Source organism: Nothoprocta perdicaria, unplaced genomic scaffold, assembly GCF_003342845.1.
Source record: "Nothoprocta perdicaria isolate Ctin4 unplaced genomic scaffold, notPer1 scaffold_187, whole genome shotgun sequence".
In the NCBI taxonomy this organism is placed as follows: Eukaryota; Metazoa; Chordata; class Aves; order Tinamiformes; family Tinamidae; genus Nothoprocta; species Nothoprocta perdicaria.
In genome coordinates this window covers 467441-484562 of record NW_020455060.1, presented here as the reverse complement: position 1 = coordinate 484562, position 17122 = coordinate 467441, and the positions used below count along the sequence as shown (strand labels likewise).

The following is a 17122-nucleotide window of genomic DNA, read 5'->3' as shown; positions in this document are numbered from 1 at the left end:
GCCCCGGCCCGGCCCGCGCCGACTGCGGCGGGGCGGCCCCGGGCTCCCGAGCGCGCTGCATGGGCGGCCCTGCGCGCCCGCGCACGCCTATTTTTTTGTTGCAGCTCTCCCCGCCGCGACCCTCCTCCTCGCGTATTTCTGGTGCCCGCCTTCGGTGCAGGCGTGTGTTTGCTGCATGCGTGTTATTGCATGTGCAGCTTTGTTGCAGGCGTTTATCGCGATTTCCCTCCATGCATATTTATTTTTTTTTTCCTCTTTGCATCTGCAGGGGCGCATGGAATATCTCGTAAAATGGAAGGGCTGGTCTCAGAAGTAAGTGGACTGTTTATCCGATTCTGCAGCCTAGGGACTATGCAGAAGATGGTTCATTGTAGCTTTTATTTCTCATTGTAGTAGAAAGGGAAGTTGGAGCCATTTCTTTATATATTTATTATTATGTACATCTTCATGTATTTTATTATTATTACCATTATTACTTATTCCTGATATGCCTTCCTCTCTCTGTGCTGCCCCTGCCAGGTACAGCACTTGGGAACCCGAGGAAAACATTCTGGATGCCCGGCTGCTTGCAGCCTTTGAGGAGAGGTACAAGGCCTTTGCTAGCCATACCCTTTGCACTTATAAATATGTTGCTGTCTTGTAGCTATGCTGAATTGAAGCTCTGTTTTTTGTAACACCTCTAGGGAGCGGGAAATGGAGCTATACGGGCCTAAAAAGCGAGGCCCCAAGCCCAAAACCTTCCTGTTGAAGGTAAGGAGCCCCATGCACGCGTCGCTGCGGCCGGCTCGGGGAGCGGAGGGGCCGCCTGCTGCAGCAGGGAGCGTGGAGGGCGGGATGCAAAGAGCACGGTCCTTCTCCAGCGCTGCTGGGAATGCTCCTTGCAAAGACAGCCTCTCATCTCGCAACTTCTAATTACCCGGCCGGATGGCAGGACAATAAAGTCACTGGTTGATTTATCTTCTTTGCACTTTGCAGGCCCAGGCAAAAGCAAAAGCCAAAACCTATGAATTCCGCAGTGACTCTTCCAGGGGGATCCGGGTGCCGTATCCCGGCAGGTCCCCCCAGGAACTGGGCTCCACATCCCGAGCTAGGGAAGGACTGAGAAACATAGCCCTGGCTCCCCAGAGCAGCAGCAGCAGCAGCAGCACCCCCAAGGGAGACAGCATCCGGGACCGGGTTATAAGAGTGGAAGAGAAGCCTGGGGAAACTCCCAAAAAGAGAGGCCCAAAGCCTAGGAAAGAGCTTTACAAGGACCTGACGGAGACTCTGGATGCCTCCAAGAGGAAACTGGGGGAGCCGGGGGACAAGGTGGGGGACTACCTCAAGGCCAGGAAGATAGAGGAGTCAGCTCCGGGGGCGGCCAAATTCAGCTCGGGACACAGTGTCATCCAGCTAGCCAGGCGGCAGGAGCCCGACCTCTCCGGCACCATGTCCAGCCCTAACAGAGTGGAGGTTGGCATGAAGCTTGGAGCCGCTGAGAACTACCCTGCCAGGGTCGCCAAGCACAGGGCCGACTTTCTGGACCCCAAGGGGCAAGGAGGATTGGACCCCGGTGGGCCCAAGATCCTGCACAGCTCGGTGAGCCCCAGCTCCATGGGCAGCCTCTACCGAGACGGTGTGGGCGGCCAGGCGGGGAGGCCCTCGCTCATTGCCAGGATCCCCGTGTCGCGGATTCTGGGCGACCCCGAGGAGGAGTCCTGGAGCCCGTCCCTCAACAACCTGGAGAAGGTCGTGGTAACTGATGTGACATCTAACTTTTTGACTGTCACAATTAAAGAGAGCAGCACGGACCAAGGATTCTTTAGAGAAAAGCGATGAGTTTTTTTTTTCCTTTTTTTTTTTCAGGAGTGCTGGTGGTGGTTTTGTTCTTTTTCCTTTTTTTAATTTTTTTTTTAATTTTTAATTTTCAGTCTAGATCCAGACAAGAGCTTGGTTAGAGCTTGGTGGGTTTTTTTATTATTTTTATTTTTTTTTTCCTGGAGATGATTTAGAAACTGTTCTAAATTCTTTTTTTTTTTCTTTGTCTTACATTTCGTTGGAAAGATTATCTCTAGAGTTATATTTTCTATTAGATGTAAATATGTTATTTAAGAAGAAAATGCTTATATATATATCTATATATATATTTCAACTCTAAGTTGTTTTATTTAAATGGAGACAACAGTGACTGCTCAGTTGCTCTTAGAAAGGACAATAAAACTGAGAACTAACGGAATTCATGCATCTGTTGCAGGAGCCGATGTACATACTGAATGATGTTCATAGCTAATTATGTTGGTTTGTTTTTTTAAAACTATTAATTTTTCATATGATGCTATGGATGGTGAAGGGGGAAGTGTTATTCCCTCGGTGGGCAAAGTGCCCTGGTTTCTTGATTGTGTTATAAGGTGTTGCTTGTACAATCAAGTGTGCTGTATCCCGAGCTGTCGCCCTTGACAGTTGAAGTAAGCACTTGAATTTACAGTATTGCTGGGGAGGGGGGTGTTTCCAGTTAAATGAGGGGAGAAAAAAAAAAAAGTTGCTACAAAATTGGGGTGGGGAAAAGCAGAAGTCCATAAAAAGGCTAAAACTGTTCTAGTGGAGTATTAACTTGAATTACCTTCTCTTGCAAAGAAAGAGGAGGTTCGTATGTGTAAGATTCCTCAAAGGGGTGATACTGAAATGCACTTTAATAGAATTGTCATAGCAGTTATGGGAGACAGAACTGAGCTGAGAATCTGGTTTCATTTTGTCTGGTCGCTTGATTCTTTTCCCCCACCCACTAAAAAAAAAAAAAAAAAAAATCTGTTTACATTCCTGAAATGCCAGAGGAGTTTGGGAGGGTAGCATGTCACTGCCCATAGTTGGATGCTTTATACTCTGATAGAAAGCGGATTTCTCTTTTCAAACCCGCAGTTCACTTTGGACTGTTGGAAGACACCAGATAATGTTTTGTAATATCCACATCTCTGATGAATCCCAGGGCCACCTTTATGCGTTGAGAGACAATAAATATTTCCCTCTTCTTGTGCTAGTTAAACAATAGCCAAGAGGCTAAATATCCCTGTGTGCGGAGCAGCTCCTGCTGACTCCGGTGGCTTTTTGTATTTTTATTTGCCTGTGTATTTCTTCTGGGTTTGAAGGACGCTACCGTTCCTTTCACCCAGGGCTCGGGCAGGCCACGACAGTGAGGACTTAATGGCTCTGAACAAAATGCAGCAGTTTTCCTCGTTGGTATTGGCAGAAACCCTCTGCTACCGTGTGAAAGAGCCCCGTGGCTACCGGCTCTTTTGCCCAGTCTTTCTAAGCTCAGTCTTTCTAAGCTGAGCTTGGGGTCCCTTGGCCAGGTCTGGGTAGAGAGCGTAAGCGCTTTGTGTATTTTCAGTTGAGGTATAGCAGGTGTCCTCGTGTCCTAACGTATTGATTTAAGCATCTCTGTCGGTTCAAAAGCACAAATCTGACCAGCAGCCCCTGAGGGCCAGGGCTGGGGGAAATCGGCCTTTTCCATCCCGATTGGCCCAGAGAAGCTCTTAAATGCTTTCTAATTTGGGGACTGCACATAAGATGAAAGCACATGGGGCCTAATGGGGAGAGAGAGAGGCTCGGGTGAGGAGCGGCCTTTGCTACCGTTAGGCTCATCTGGGTGATCATGGTTCCACCTTTCCTAGTCCCCTTCCCCTTCCATCTTCTGGGACTTTTGTCTTTGTCAGAGGACATAGCAAGAGGATGCTGTATTGACTGTACAAAGGAAGCTGGGTCTGCAAGTTGTTGTTATTTTTTAAGGCATATTTTGTAAAATTGAGATTTTTAACCTGATTTGTACAAAGAACTGAAGCAAGCAGTGTGCAGGAGTCGGTGCCGGTCCCTCGAGAAGCCCGCACGGGCCGCGAATGTTGTCGCATGGACAATGATGGGGATTTAGCTGCCCTTCCTCCACCTGCCGGGATACCGAAGGTTGGGAAATCGCCTCCCTTTGCAGAACAGCCCCCAGCACAGCTCCGGCCTCCCTGGGTGTCAGGGTGCGCTTGGGATGCGGTGCGCTTCACTCCAGCCCTGTGTAAGTGTGTATGCGTGTGTGCAGTTAGACACACGCATGGATAAAGCAAGACATACATGTGGGTGTATATGTGTGTATGTATATAGCGACGTATATGCTGAGTGTGTGTGGGGGTGTGTGCGTGAATTATTTAAATCTAAGACTTGTACAAAAAGAAAAGAAAAAAAAAATTGGCTAAATCTCAGTCTCAGAAGTGAAGCTTAACTACGTGTCTTCTGCCAGCCGTGAATGTCCATATGAGACCTGCTTTTTATGTGAGTTTAAATATATACTTTGTAAATAGAAACGTGTCTGTCTTCTGTTTGGGGGCAGGGGGAGAGGAAGGAGGGGGCGGCACCCAGGGGGTGGTCGGGGTGGCCCGGGTGCAGAGGAGCCGCCGGTGGGGACGGTGCTGCAGGTGGACATAGGACAGCCCGACGGGGGATCCCGCGGCCACCGGACGGGTCCTTGGCGCTGTCCGCCCCGCGCTGTGGCGGGGGAGAGGGCGGCGCGGCCCCGGCTGGGCTCTGGAGAAGGCGCGCAGGGAGCGCGCAGGGAGCGCGCAGGGCGCTGCGCGGGCCGCCGCGCTCCGCCCTTGCGCCGGGCGGCCGGAGCCGCCTCCATGCGCGGGCTCGGACGCCCCGGGGCGGCGGGGCCGGGCCGTGGGGCCGCGCAGGTCGGGGCGCGCGGCCGCCTCAGCCTGGCCTTTGTATTCAAATCTCCGCGGGCCGCGCAGGCGGAGGAGCGAGGGGGCTCTCTTGTTTTGGGTTTTTGGTTCTTTTTTTTTTTTTCTCCTTTTTCTCATTAACCTCCTTTTTCTGCTCCGCTGGGTGANTTTTTTTTTTTTTGAAGCCTTGTCCTCATTAACCTCCTTTTTCTGCTCCGCTGGGTGAAAGGCGCAGACCCCCTTATTATCCGAGCTGTCAGCATCTGTGCGCGGAAAATGAGTGTCAAGTAGGCGCAGGAGAAAGGGCCGCACAATGGCGCCTTTCTCCCCCGGTCCCAGCGGGGGGGACCCTTTCACAGAGGCCGCGGCGGGGCCCCAGGCCGGGGCTGGCGGCGGGGGCCGCGGGGCGGGGAGGGCGGCGGCCGCCGGGCCCCCAGGACTGGCCCGCGGGGGCCGGGACCCCTTCGCCGGAGCGGCCCGGACGGCCCCGAGCTCCCCTACCCTGCTGGGGCTCGGGGCCCGAAAGCCGCTGCGCCCTGGCGAAACCGCAGCCCGAAGGTCCCACGCAACGGGGCGGCCCCGACGGCGGCCCCGACGGCCGAGCTGCGGAGCCGGGAGCCCAGCCCGGCCCGAGGGCCGCTGAGAGATCCCCTCGCGGAGCCGCTGGCCGGGCCGTTGCGCGGCCGCGGGCCGGGCAGCGCGGAGGCAGCTGCGCAGCGGCGGGGCGGGCGCAGCTCCCGCCCGCAGCGGAGACCGCGGCCGCGCGGAGCCTCCAGCGCCTGGTAGGAGCCGGGGGCCGGGCCGGGGGGACTCGGAGCCTCGCGTGGGGTGCAGGGGGGGAAGGGTCACGGTCTGAGGAGTCCTGAGCTCCCCACACCCCGCGGTGCCGCTTCGCGCTGACTCGGGCCCCTCCGCGCCACGCGGGCCCCCTGCGCGGGGGTCCCTGGGCAGGGCGGCCAATCCCGCCCCGCGGGATGCAGCTTCCCAAGGCGGGAGCCTCTGCTCCTGGACGGGGCGGGCAAGGGTCGCCCCTCGGGCAGGGCGGGGCCAGGGCGCTTCCCTCGAGCCGCCCCCCACACGCAGAGCAGTGACCACACCAGGCTGAAAAGCTTAAAAAAATATTTATTGATATACTAAAAATAACAGCAGTGGAAAAGTTATAGAAAAAAACACCTCCTGACATATCGCCTTCTAGTGTTTTCCTGCGAAATAAATTAGAAGCATCCTAGAGGTTTCGAGTCTAAACTAGCATTAACGTCCCAAAGAACTAGAAAATACATATCACAAACTGCGAGCAAGGCAACAGGGGGTCAGGAGAGCCCTGTGAGCAGGGCAGGGCGGCCCTTCGTTAGCCTTGGCCCTTCGTTAGCCTTGGCCCTTCGTTAGCATGCGGCCGGCGGCTGGCCCTGCTCCCACAGAGACGCAGCTTTCCCAGGGTAATAACATCTCCAACTTTTGTTCTCGGAAAATAAAAGCAAACAAACAGCTGTAGTTTAAAGCAATTGTAAGTGTCATACAGGAACGATTTGGCTCTCCCTTTAATTAAAACATACAAATCAGACCAGTGACTGGCACAAGTTACAAGAACAATTGTTTGTTTTCACCCATCCCTCCATTTCTTTCAGTAAAAACCTTCAGTCTCCAGTTCCAGAGCCTTTCACACCCAGATGAGAAACTCAAAGCACAAAGAACCCCCCAAACCATCCCCATTCCTCCGCAAACTCCAGTTTTCTTTTTGGTACAAAATATATATATAAAAATAGACTAAACTTCTAAGGAAGATGACTGAATTGGCCACCTCTTCCAGTCCAATGGAAAACAACAAGTATGCTTAACCAGATTATGCCTGGAGAAAATATCCATTCAATATACAAATACTGCAGGACTTCCCACATCGGAAACCCCTTAGAAAATGACGAGTGACAAACCTTTAATTGGCTCTTTGACATACAACTAAACACTCAAACCCATAGCAGCAAACTTAAAAAGGAATAGTCAAAAAAAAAAAAAAAAAAAAAGGTAACCTTGAATACTAATAGTATTGAATGGTATTGACTGGTAAACATGGTTTGTACCAGCTTTCAACCTCTGCCCACAAAAGATTACATTAAGTTACTCACATAATGCACCTTTGAGAGGCAACGCCAGCAAGAAATGTAGAGACACCCCAGCGATGCTGAGGGAGTGAAGATCCTGAAACACGGGGTTGGCAGGAGCCTTGGGGAAGGACGGGATGAGATGAAGCTTAATGAAGTTTCTGGATTATCATTTTCACCATGTTAAAGCTTTGGCCTCAAAGCAGGCGGTTAGTAGAAAGGCACAATAGCGAGAGCAGGGGGAGCCGGGGCTGTGGGTGGCCGAGGACGAAGCTGCCCCTTGCAGGGGTGCTCTGCAGGCCCCGGGAATGTCACCCTGGCCCTGAGTGAGCCCCCAAATGCAGACATGTGTTAGGTGCTTGTGGGGGCTCTGGAGGGGGTCCAACGGGGTGCTGTGGCCCTAGTGCGAGCCCCTCGCTCCTTATGGACCTGCAGCTCTGATCCCTTCCCATACCATCCTCAAAAACTTTCTTTCCCCCAGCGACCACTTGGATACAGCAGCTGCGGCATCCTGTCCTTGGCACGAGCATCCCTGCTGGAGCAGGGCTCCTGGAGCCGCGCTGGGGACCAGGAGCATCTCCTCTCCCCACGGCATCACCGCTGCCACGGGGTGCCAGCACCACCCAGCTTTGCATAGGCACCAACCTGTCGTGGGACCGGAGCCGCAGACAAGCCCAAAGTAAGGACGGTTCCAAAAGGCACATTGTCGTCAAGTTTGGATTTGCAAAGGCCAACTAGCAAGGATTTGGTGTGGTGGGACGCAGGTTGGGCACCGCTGCCGAGCGCCCTGCGGACACATGGGCCCCAGCGCAGACACCCTAGCAAAGGAGCCGCCTGGAGCACCCATTCCTGCACCACAGGCTCCTTCCCTGGACTTGTCACAGCAACAGCAGTTTGTTTGATAAAGTTAAAAGCTACAAGGTAAACAGAACGGCCTGTGCCCTTTTGGCATCGGGAAGTCCCAAGGAACCTTTTTCCTGTGGGAAGCTCCTCTGTGGCCAGTGCTCATTCCTGCCCTCGTGGCCCCGCGTTGCCTGACACAGTGGCCAAGTGACATTCGTGGCTGCACAAGAGAAGAACTAAAGATGCCCAAGAGGACGATGCAGATGTTCAAAGGCAAAAACATGCCCCTAGCACCCCGTTGAAGGCCAGCTCTGCTGCAGCACCCTGCACACAGGCACTGCAAGACAGCCAGCCAAACGAAAGCCGCGACCAACGGAGGGGCTGCAAAATAAATGCAAAATCTAAGGGAAACTCTTCCTGGATCACCGGAGTCTTTCCTGGCAATGGCTGCAGCCACCCCTTAGGGAACAACCTTCTCTTTAACCACCAAGTGCAGCCACTGTTGATATTTCATCCACCTGAGAACGGCGCTGCCGGCAGCAGCCAGCGAGGCAGCCTCGCGAACAAATCCACAGTGTCCCACGGAGCCGGCGGGCTCGGAAACACGTGTACCCCTGGCTGGGTCCATGTACCTCGCTGCATCACTGTGCGTCCATACCACGAGTGCCCCGGACTGGGGCAAAGCAAGACGCATGTTCTTGTGCCAGACCAGGGAGCTAGAAAGCAAATGATCCACGTGGAGGCAGTGTGGAAATATGCAGACACACTGGGCAAGCGCCCCAGGAGACACTAGGAGAGGACAGACCCTAGGAGGCACTTCCAAATGACGTATCCACAGAGACCTGGCAGATTGCAGGCATTTTGTCTTCTCTGAGAAAGGAGCTCAGCATTAACCGAAATAAAAGAAAATGACCTCAAATGCTACTGAACTTTGCCTGAACTAGTGCCGTTAATTTCGGCTTGTAAGAAAAATCTACAGTGGGGAAAAGACCTCAGTAAAAAAAAATCCATTATTGGTTGCAATTGCAAGACAAAACTAACAACCCTGCTGCTGGCACAGGATGGAGGGACAGTGGAGAGCCACAGAAGGCCCTGCTGCTCCTCGGGGACAGGCTGCGGTGGCAGGGGGACCTGGGGACCTTCCCGTCCCTGCACAAGCTCTGCTCCTCTGCTGAACTTCAGCACTACCTGCACAGACCAGGAGACCAGCCCGCTCATGCTCGAAGCGACGGCACCTTCTGCAGGGCTTAACAACAGCAACCCATTCGGCACGTTGGTCCCTGTGAGTGCCTGGGAACTGCCGAGCGTGAAGGGAAAGGGCAGCGACGCTGGGCCGAGCGGAGGAGCGCCGCTGGGGCTCACTGGGCTGCACCACAATCAATCTTCTGGCCTTGGATTTCTCTTTCATCTGGAAGCCAAGTCCCTGCAAGGAAAGCAGCAGCTCCCACCCTGGCCTAGCAAGGAGGCATCTCCTGCCCGTGACGCCTCGCAGCACCCAGGGCTTGCTCCTTCTGAGACAGCGAGGGCTCCGTTTGCTCCCTCCCTCCAAAAAACATTTCTTTTTTTCAATATATATAAAAAATGTAAACAATATATTCACATCAGCTGGAAACCACAACGGAAATGCTGTGGACTTCACCATCATTGGAACTGATCTAGCCCAGGAGGGCGGCTGGGCTTAATGTACCCTGAAAAACCCCCATGCTAGAGCTGCCCCGCACCTCCGCACGGGGACATGGCTGTGTCATTTGGAGTGACTTGTGCCCATCCTGGCAGCTTCCCGCAGAGCCCTGGGAAAGGAGGGGGGCCCCTTGCCCTCCTGCGCGTGAGCCTGGCACACAGGGCTGTCACCTCCCGCCCTGCGCTGCAAACCTCGTGTTGGGCCATTGCAAGGTAAAAGGCAAAGAAAAGCACGCACAGTGAAACCCGGCTCCAAAGCTGCCCTTGCTCCTGGGAATGCCCCTGGAAGGGAGCACCAGTGAGGAAGATGAGCAGGGAGGAATCCTGAGGGCTCTGGCAGCTCTGAGCAGGTTTCACTGCAGCTTTTTTCTGAAGCCGCCAGACCCAGGAGGTCTCAGGAGGCCTCAGCAGTGTCCCCAGGTGCTGCAGGCAGTGCCCAAGGCAGCAGTGGCTGCAGCACAGGCCACTGCAGCGCTGGAAAGGAAGGCTCAGCTCCCCGGCACTGCTGAGCGCAGGGCAGGACGCGCACCTCCACATGGGACATGCGCTCCGAGATGGAAAGGACCTGGAGGAGGAGCTGGACGGAGCTCGGGGACCCGCCGCCTCATCCTGCGCTGCCCGGCTCAGTACTGCCGCAGGTTGAAAAAGCCCACGCTGGTGGGGGACTCCTTGACTGTCACTGTGATGAGGTTGGCTGTGACGTCCGTGACGAAGACGTGCTCGATGAGGCTGCGGGTGGGCTTCCAGTCCTGGCTCGTCTGGATGGACACGGACATGTTCTGCCCCACGCCCGGGAAGGAGGCCGAATCCCGGTCGGAGTCTGAGCTGGTCTCCTCGCCCGTGCTCACCTCGGAGAGGGCTCCGGGCTTGCGCCCCTCCACCGCGCCGCCCGCGCCGCCCTTGGCCGAGTCCCTTTCGCCAGCGCCCGCCCTGGGCGCTTGCTTGTCGCCCTTGGCGCCGTCGCCCGCCGGGAGCAGCGCGGTGCCCGACCCGCCGCCCTTGGCTCCCGCGCCGCCCGGGCCCTTGGGCAGGGCGCTGCAGACGTGCCGGGAGAGGCTGCTGCCGCCCGCCGCGCTCTGCCCGTTTTTGACACTCTGCAAGTTTAAAGCTTGAAGGTTGAGCTCCTGACTGGAGGCCAGCTGGCTGCCGGGAGCAGATGAGCTCACCGGCGTCTTGCTGCCGTTGTGCAGCATCTGGGTTCCTGCAGCAAACCCGGCTTTCTGCTCTGCCCCCGCATTGCTGCCGGGACCCTTCACAGTTTTGGGCCCTTGTACGTTCATCCCGAGCTCCCCAGATCCCTTCTGGTTCCTCATCTTCAAGTCCAAGCCAAGGCTGCCCTTACTTGCTGCCTGCGACTTGAGCGCCAGCCTGCCCAGGGGCGACGTCTCCGCTGCGCTCTGGCTCTGGGACATCCTGTTCATGTAGTGCACGATGGAGCTCTGCCAGCTGATGGCCCTGCTCGGGCTGCCCGAGCCGCTCTTCAGCACGCCGGGCAGGTTCTCGGCAGGCGACGCAGAGCTGAGCCCAGCCAGAGCGCCCGGTGGCTCCTTGAGCGCGGCCAGGCCTGAGCCCTGTGCGCCGGGCTGGCCCGGCACCTTCCCCGCCGTTTTGCCGCTGCCTCCAGCCTCCTTCCGCGACGTCTTGAGCACCTTGGTGAGGTTCACGGTCCGCCGAGCTGCCTTCTGCTCCGGGGGAAGGGGTTTCCGTCCACGCTTCTTTCTGGAAGTGTCTTTCATGTCTGGCTTTGCCACCAGGATCTGGGCTTTCTTCTGAGGCACTGGGTGAGTCTCTCTGCCTCGAGGACCTCTCTTGGCTTCCAGGTCGCTTTCATCCTCTTCTTCAGAGGAGGAAGAGGAGGAGGATGTTGAGGAAGAGGAGCTACTTGACTTAGTTTTTGGAGGCATCTCTGGTTCCTGTGAAGCAATTAGGAGGGGACAGGGGAAGTGTTAACAGAAATTATCAAGAACAGTCGTGGGTATTGCCAGTCGTGCAGCTTTGCACACACAGGGGCTATTTCCAGGCATCCTGATCTGCCAGTCCTGGAGGCTACGCAGCCTCAGGCTTAACCCGAGGTAGGGAATGTGCACTTTAGGACAGAAGGGGCTTGAACACCACGGTGCCCTTTACCCCATCACCAGATCAATGGAGAGAAGTCCTCCTTCTCCAGCCTGCCCCTCCGCCGACCTATCACCTATCCCAAATCCTCTCACCCGGGCTCTCCGAAGCTTCAGCACCCTGACACCGAGCAGTGGGGCTGGAGCTCCCCAGCACCTCAAGGGTGAGAACCTCTCCCAGGTGCCGCTCTGGGTTCCCGCCACCCCTGCACTTACCACGTTTTTCCTGGGCCTGCCCCTGGGTCGCTTGCCCCTTTTCCGGTTCTGCACCTCTTTTTCGTGTTCCCTGGAAAAACACTGATTAAGGACAATGCTTGCAGGGGGAAAAAAACAACGAAGACAAAACAACCCTCCGAAACAGCCGAGTTCCTCCCTCTTTTCCAGACCTTGCTGGGGGCTGCAGGCTCAGCTCCCACCTGCAAGTGCTGGCAGGGGTCCTGTAACCTCTACCAGCAGGTGACCATCCTGCAGCCTTCAAGCACATCCCGTGCTTGAGCCCATGCTGTGGGCAATGGGCATCCCACATGTAAGTGCGCTCGAACGGCAACTGAGCTCCAAGGACTATTGCAACAAGGGGGCTTGTCCCGTTCAGCCCCCCGCCGTGTGCTGCAGGGACCGTCCACCCTGCAGCACAGCTGCAGGTCATGGCTGTACAACGCTCCGAACAGGCGGTGTGGGGGGTTTACAGCAGCCCGCCTGGCCCCCGCAGCAGCAGCCGGCAGCCCCTGCAGTGCCACCCAAGGAACCGAGCCGGCTGACGGAGCGACCTCCTGGCGGGAGAACCAAGCTCTGGGAAAGCTGGGGGGCTGTATTCCAGGATTCCCCTCCCACAGCCATTCCCAGCCCTTCAGGGCCACATATCACATCCAGGAGGATTTGCAAAGTATTGCTCTGGTAGATGATCTGCTGCAGACAGTAAAACTTGGAAAGGCCCTGAATGTGGTGCAAGATAGGAAAAAGAACTAAAATCTGAGGGAAGGATGATAAATATTGTGACCTTCAAGCAAAGATATGAAGATTCTCAGCATTTGCCCTGGTACACTGCAAGAGACAGGAATGAGAACGTCTCTTGCATAAAACATGGGATTGACTGGTGCGGGTGATTGCAGAGGCAAAAGTCATTCACCAGGCCCGGCCCTGCAGTGGTCATCCCAGCCAGGGCCTTTGTTTTACTGGCTGCCAGTCACCGGCCGTTGGAAGAGAAGCATCGATTTTTGCGATGCTGCTCCTGAGGGCGACTTCCCGAGCTGCTCCCTCGCAGCCGGCGCCAGGGCAAGGCGGCGCTCCGGCCGCGCAGGCAGCGCTGCGCGCTTGCACCCTCGCTGCTGCCCGGGGCTCAGCGCTCTGCACAGCACCGTGCCCGCCCTCAGCCAGCGGCTTTGCCACTTCCCAGGGAACACAGCAAAGCTCCTGGGACGACGGAAAACAGAAGTGTGCGAGTCGTCCCTGCTAAGCGGTTTGTACATAGAGCTGTCCTTCCTCCTTCTGCTCAGAGGCAGGAGTCTTCCAGCCGCTGTGCGGAGGAAAAGCTCTCTGTAAAGCCAACAAGTTTGCTCTTTCTCCTTGGTTTCTTTTGCCTCTTCTGCATCTCCTGTTTTGGATGTGGCAGCTCAGGCTGAGAGCCATGCAGAGCCCAAGGTGATCATACAGAAAATGTTTTCAGGTCACTATACTATTCCATGTTTCCCTATTTTAAAAAAGGAAAGTGTTAAGCTATAATGCATATGGCTAATTAAACATTGTGCTTTTTGCAATAACCGCCAGATTCCAATCTTGAAAAAATGGATCCAGAAATGAGTTATAATTAAATCCTATCATAAACTTTAATGATTTTATTAATCTGGAGCCAAAATATTTGGCAGAGCTGTGCCTAATGTAGCCAGCTGGCTACTTTTTTTTTTTTTTTTTTTTTTTTTTTTTTTTTTTATCTCTGTGTATGATTCCTCGGCTGTAATAGCTGTGAAATAATTGCAGTTTTCAGTTCAGCTCTGTGCAGCACCCTGGCTCTTACAGAGGAAACCATTTTCTCCTATCCGGTACTTCCTCATCTTTCCTTACTACCTTCTCCATAAATACATTCTGGTGCCTTTTCAAACTCAGCATCTCCCACAGCCCCCCAAGCACAGCCGAGGCCCCGACTGCTGGAAAGGGAACAAGATCCTTCTGCTAAAAGTTTCTGCCGAGCGCTAGTGCTCTCGCATTGTATAGCGAGTGCAAAAACATATTGTGCAGGGCCATAAATTCCTCCTGTTTACACAGCCTGGGGAGGGATGGCCCTAGGTGGACCTGAACTGCGGGTTTCAAGAGGTGAACAAAAGAGCCAGGCCACAAAAGCGAGGACACACTTCAGTCTGTTGTTTCCAGCACTTCCACTGCACAAGTGACCAATTAGAAGTTAATTGACTTTATAATTTGTTTAGAAATATTTAGAGTTTGCTCACTTCTTTTGGAAAGCGAGGAGGAGCCTTGGATCAAGAATGTTCTCTTCGGGTTCCCAGCTGTTGTGCCTGGAACAGAGCACAGGGACTAGCGGGGTGGCCGCCTCCCCCGGCCGCGCCGGTACCGGCGGAGCCCGAACGCTCCATCCAAGGACGATGGGGTCGTTTCCGCGGGGCGGCCCGTGCGGAGCGGAGCCGGGCCGGGCCCTGCGATGGGGACGGAGGCGGCGATCCGGGGGGAGCGCAGGGGGGCGGAGAGGGGCCGCGGGGAGCGCAGGTAGGGGCGGCCGTCGGGGGCCGGGCCGGGCGCGCGCGAGCCCCGCGCATCCCAGGGGAGCTCCGGTTTCGGCGGGGGAAAGGCAGGGAGGGAGGGGGGCGGCGGCGGCGCCGGTGCTGCCCGCGGAGGGGGCCCGGCGGCCGCGGGGGGAGCGCAGCCCCGCGCGGCGGGGAGGGCCGAGCCGCGGCCGCGCTTATTTGTAAACAAAAGGAGCGGCGCGGCCCGAACAAAAGCGGCGAGGCGGGCGGCGGGCGGCTGCGCCCCGCATCGCCCCGCATCGCCCCGCGCCGCGCATCGCCCGCGCTCACTTGGAGGACCAGCCTCGCCACTTCACCAGGTACTCCAGCTTGCCCTGCGGACGAGAGAGACACGGAGCGGCGGGTTAGCGGCGGGGCCGGCCGGGCGGGGCGCGCCGGGGGGGCGCCGGGGGGGTCCCACCTTGCGGAGCCGCTTGCTGAGGATGCACTCGGCGGCGAAGACCTGCTCTCCCACGCTGCTCAGCTCCTCCATGGCGCCGCGCCGCGCTGCGCCTCCGCGCGCACACACACAAGGGGAGCCCCCGGGCGCGCCCCCGACGGCGGCCGCGCGCGCCCGCCCCCCCCATCCCCGCGCGCCCCCGGCACAATGCGGCGCGCGCGCCCCCGGCGGGGGGGGGGGACGCTGGCGGTGGGGGGGGCTCCCCAAATTCCCCGGCAGCCAATGGGGAGGAGGGGCGGGGCCTGCCGGGCGGGGCGGGGGGCGCGCGGGGAGGCATTGTCTGGCGGCGACCCCTCCCCTTCCTGCCGGGGCGGCCGGCGACAATGGGGGGGCGGCGCGGGGCATTGTTCCCGCCGCGCGCCCCGGCCCGGCGCGCCTCGGATCCGTTCGGTTCCGCTCGGCCCCGTTCGGCCCGCGCGCGGGGGCGGCTGCGTGGCCCCTGCCCGCGCCGAGGGCGGCCGGGCCGGCCCGGCCCCTGCGGATCCCGCGGGGTCCCGCTTGGGCAGACACGGATCCCCGGTTCGGCCCTGGAGTGGGTCCGCAGTGCGGCAGGGATGGAGCGCCGGGACAGGCGGGGTGCAGCCCCGCGGGGCCGCGGCACCGGGTGCTGGGTGCAAAGCAGGTCTTTGCGCCGCAGTGAAGCCGGTTTCGTCGGGAGGGCAGCCAGCAGCTGCGCCGGGGGTCGGCTCTCGGCGCTGGAGCTGCTTCCCTGCCCAGCCGTGCTGGGAATGCGTGCTGGGAATGCCGCGTGCTCCCGGTGCTGCTGGGCACGCGGGCGGCAGTGCTGGGCGCGAGAGCCGGGAAATAGGGTGCTCCATGGACACAGGAAATAGGGTGCTCCATGGGCATGGAAGATGAGTCAGCACCCTCAGCCCTGTCCCAGCGCGGGCAGGTGTCCCCGCCACCGGCAGCAGCGTCGTTCCGGGTGCAAGATGGAAGAGGCAAATGCCTGGTTTGCTTGCGGGGGTTGCCTCAGGCTGCATGTGGGACAGGAGAGGTTTTGGAGGCTGTTAGGTAGCTCTGCTACTTGGGGTGCATTGCCCTGGGTTGTTTTCGCAGTTAGTTTAAGCTTATTGCCTGCTCAGAAGAATAATTGAAAGAGTTCTTTTAAACCAAAAATGATATAGAAATGTAAGCTAATACTTCAGTTTTTCTTCCTTTGAAGTTAATTCAGCTTGGGTCAGCTCTCTGTGTGCAGCATCTCTTCAATTTTAGCAAAAAACGAGTGTGAGACGTTGCGTGCGGCCTGCGTGAGCTCCATGCACATGTGCAGCCTTCTGCCTCTTTGGGAGCAGCATTTTGGGGTTGTCTTCAATGGGAAGCTTCACTTGTGACCCCCACGGGCAGCACTGGCTGTTTCGTCCCTGCGGGATCCTGCCTTCCTTGGGCGCCTCGTTCCGCGGAGCGCAGGGCTTCTGCTGCATCCCTCCTCCTCCTCTTCCTCACCTCCCAGCTGTGACTCCACCGCCACCGTGGGGGATCAAATCCTGGGCGCGGGCACCAGGGCGGCTCTTGGATAGCGGCTTCCATGGCCTGCCTGCAGCTCTGTGTTACTTGATATCATTAATAAAGCCCCGGGTCCTGGAGCCATGTGGGCAAGCGAAAAATCTCGCTTGTGCTCTGGAAAGAAAAAGGAAAGAAAGGAAAAGGAAAGAGAACAAATCCCTATAAACACTAAAAAAGCTCGAACTTGTGGCTTTGAATAGTTACAAAAACAGGAAGTGAGTAAAAAGGGATCCTGCGTTTGTTTGTGCGCTGCGATCTGCTGAGTTTTCAGGTGCGTGTCGGGGTTGCTTGGAGGTCGGCAATAGCGGGATTGCAGGCAGTGCGGCTGCCTGCGCTGCAGTGGGGCTGGCTGCTGCTCGGGGCTCCGCGGGGCCTGCGAACACCTGCAGAGCAATTCCGCATCAGCCGGCCCTGGCACGGGCTCCTTCCCTGCGGAGCTCGGGAATGTGCAGCACAGGGATGTCCCAGGCGCGGCTCCGGCAGCACCGAGTGCCAGCGAGGCCAAGGAGCCCTGCAGCCACCGAGAAAACCCCTGGCATCTTAAAAATGAGATCCAGCCCCCTTAGCTAATCCGGTGGAATATAATATCCTGGCTCTTCCCAAGCATGGCAGCAATGCCAGGAATGCTGCAGCCGGAGCCGGGGGCCCGGCAGCCTCAGGTGGACACTGTGCGCGTCTGGTGTCGGATGGAGCCAGTTCATCAGAGGACCAGGTCCTCCCTGGTGAATAAATGCTGCTCCTGGTGGGCCAGGGGAGTCTGAATGAGCAGCAGCTGGAGCAGGACATCAGTGGGGTGGCATGCCCCAGAGGCTGGTGGCTCCGTGGATCCCGACAAATCCTTCCCGACAAATCCTTCCCGGCTGCGTCTCGCTCCTGTGCGAGATGTCGGGGGCTTTGGGGACGGGGCCGTGTTGGCTGTGGGCAAGCGCTCATCCTTTCCCGAGGCGGCAGCCAATCCAAACACAGGGATTTGCATCTCATTTGGGCACTGCCGCCGAGGGCGGCCAGG

General features: G+C 57.2%; 2 protein-coding genes across 2 annotated transcripts in view; one reads left to right on the top strand and one right to left on the bottom strand.

Annotated features, from left to right (window-relative positions):
• Nucleotides 1-1852, top strand: part of CBX8 (chromobox 8) — a 3303-nt gene extending 1451 nt beyond the window's left edge. The window contains exons 2-5 of the mRNA XM_026036842.1: nt 198-312; nt 520-585; nt 660-750; nt 976-1852. Coding sequence (XP_025892627.1) covers nt 198-312; nt 520-585; nt 660-750; nt 976-1818 — 1115 coding nt within the window. The 3' untranslated portion in view covers nt 1819-1852. The remainder of the gene's footprint in view (nt 1-197; nt 313-519; nt 586-659; nt 751-975) is intronic.
• Nucleotides 1853-9897: 8045 nt separating this feature from the next.
• Nucleotides 9898-14640, bottom strand: CBX2 (chromobox 2). The gene is made up of 5 exons (XM_026036885.1): nt 14569-14640; nt 14439-14482; nt 13857-13922; nt 11632-11701; nt 9898-11214 (listed from the first exon to the last, which is right to left on the bottom strand). Exons 1-5 carry the CDS (start codon nt 14638-14640, stop codon nt 9925-9927), a joined length of 1542 nt encoding a protein of 513 aa, XP_025892670.1. The 3' UTR covers nt 9898-9924.
• Between the last annotated feature and the right edge of the window lie 2482 nt (nt 14641-17122).

Bases quoted from the DNA above. Each gene is read 5' to 3' on its own strand.
- CBX2 (XM_026036885.1), bottom strand. From the start codon at position 14,640: ATGGAGGAGCTGAGCAGCGTGGGAGAGCAGGTCTTCGCCGCCGAGTGC. The intron at 13,923-14,438 runs GTGAGCGCGGGC...GCTCTGTTCCAG, and splicing joins TGGCGAGGCTGGTCCTCCAA to GCACAACAGCTGGGAACCCG. The intron at 11,215-11,631 runs GTAAGTGCAGGG...ATTGCTTCACAG, and splicing joins GCAGGCCCAGGAAAAACGTG to GAACCAGAGATGCCTCCAAA.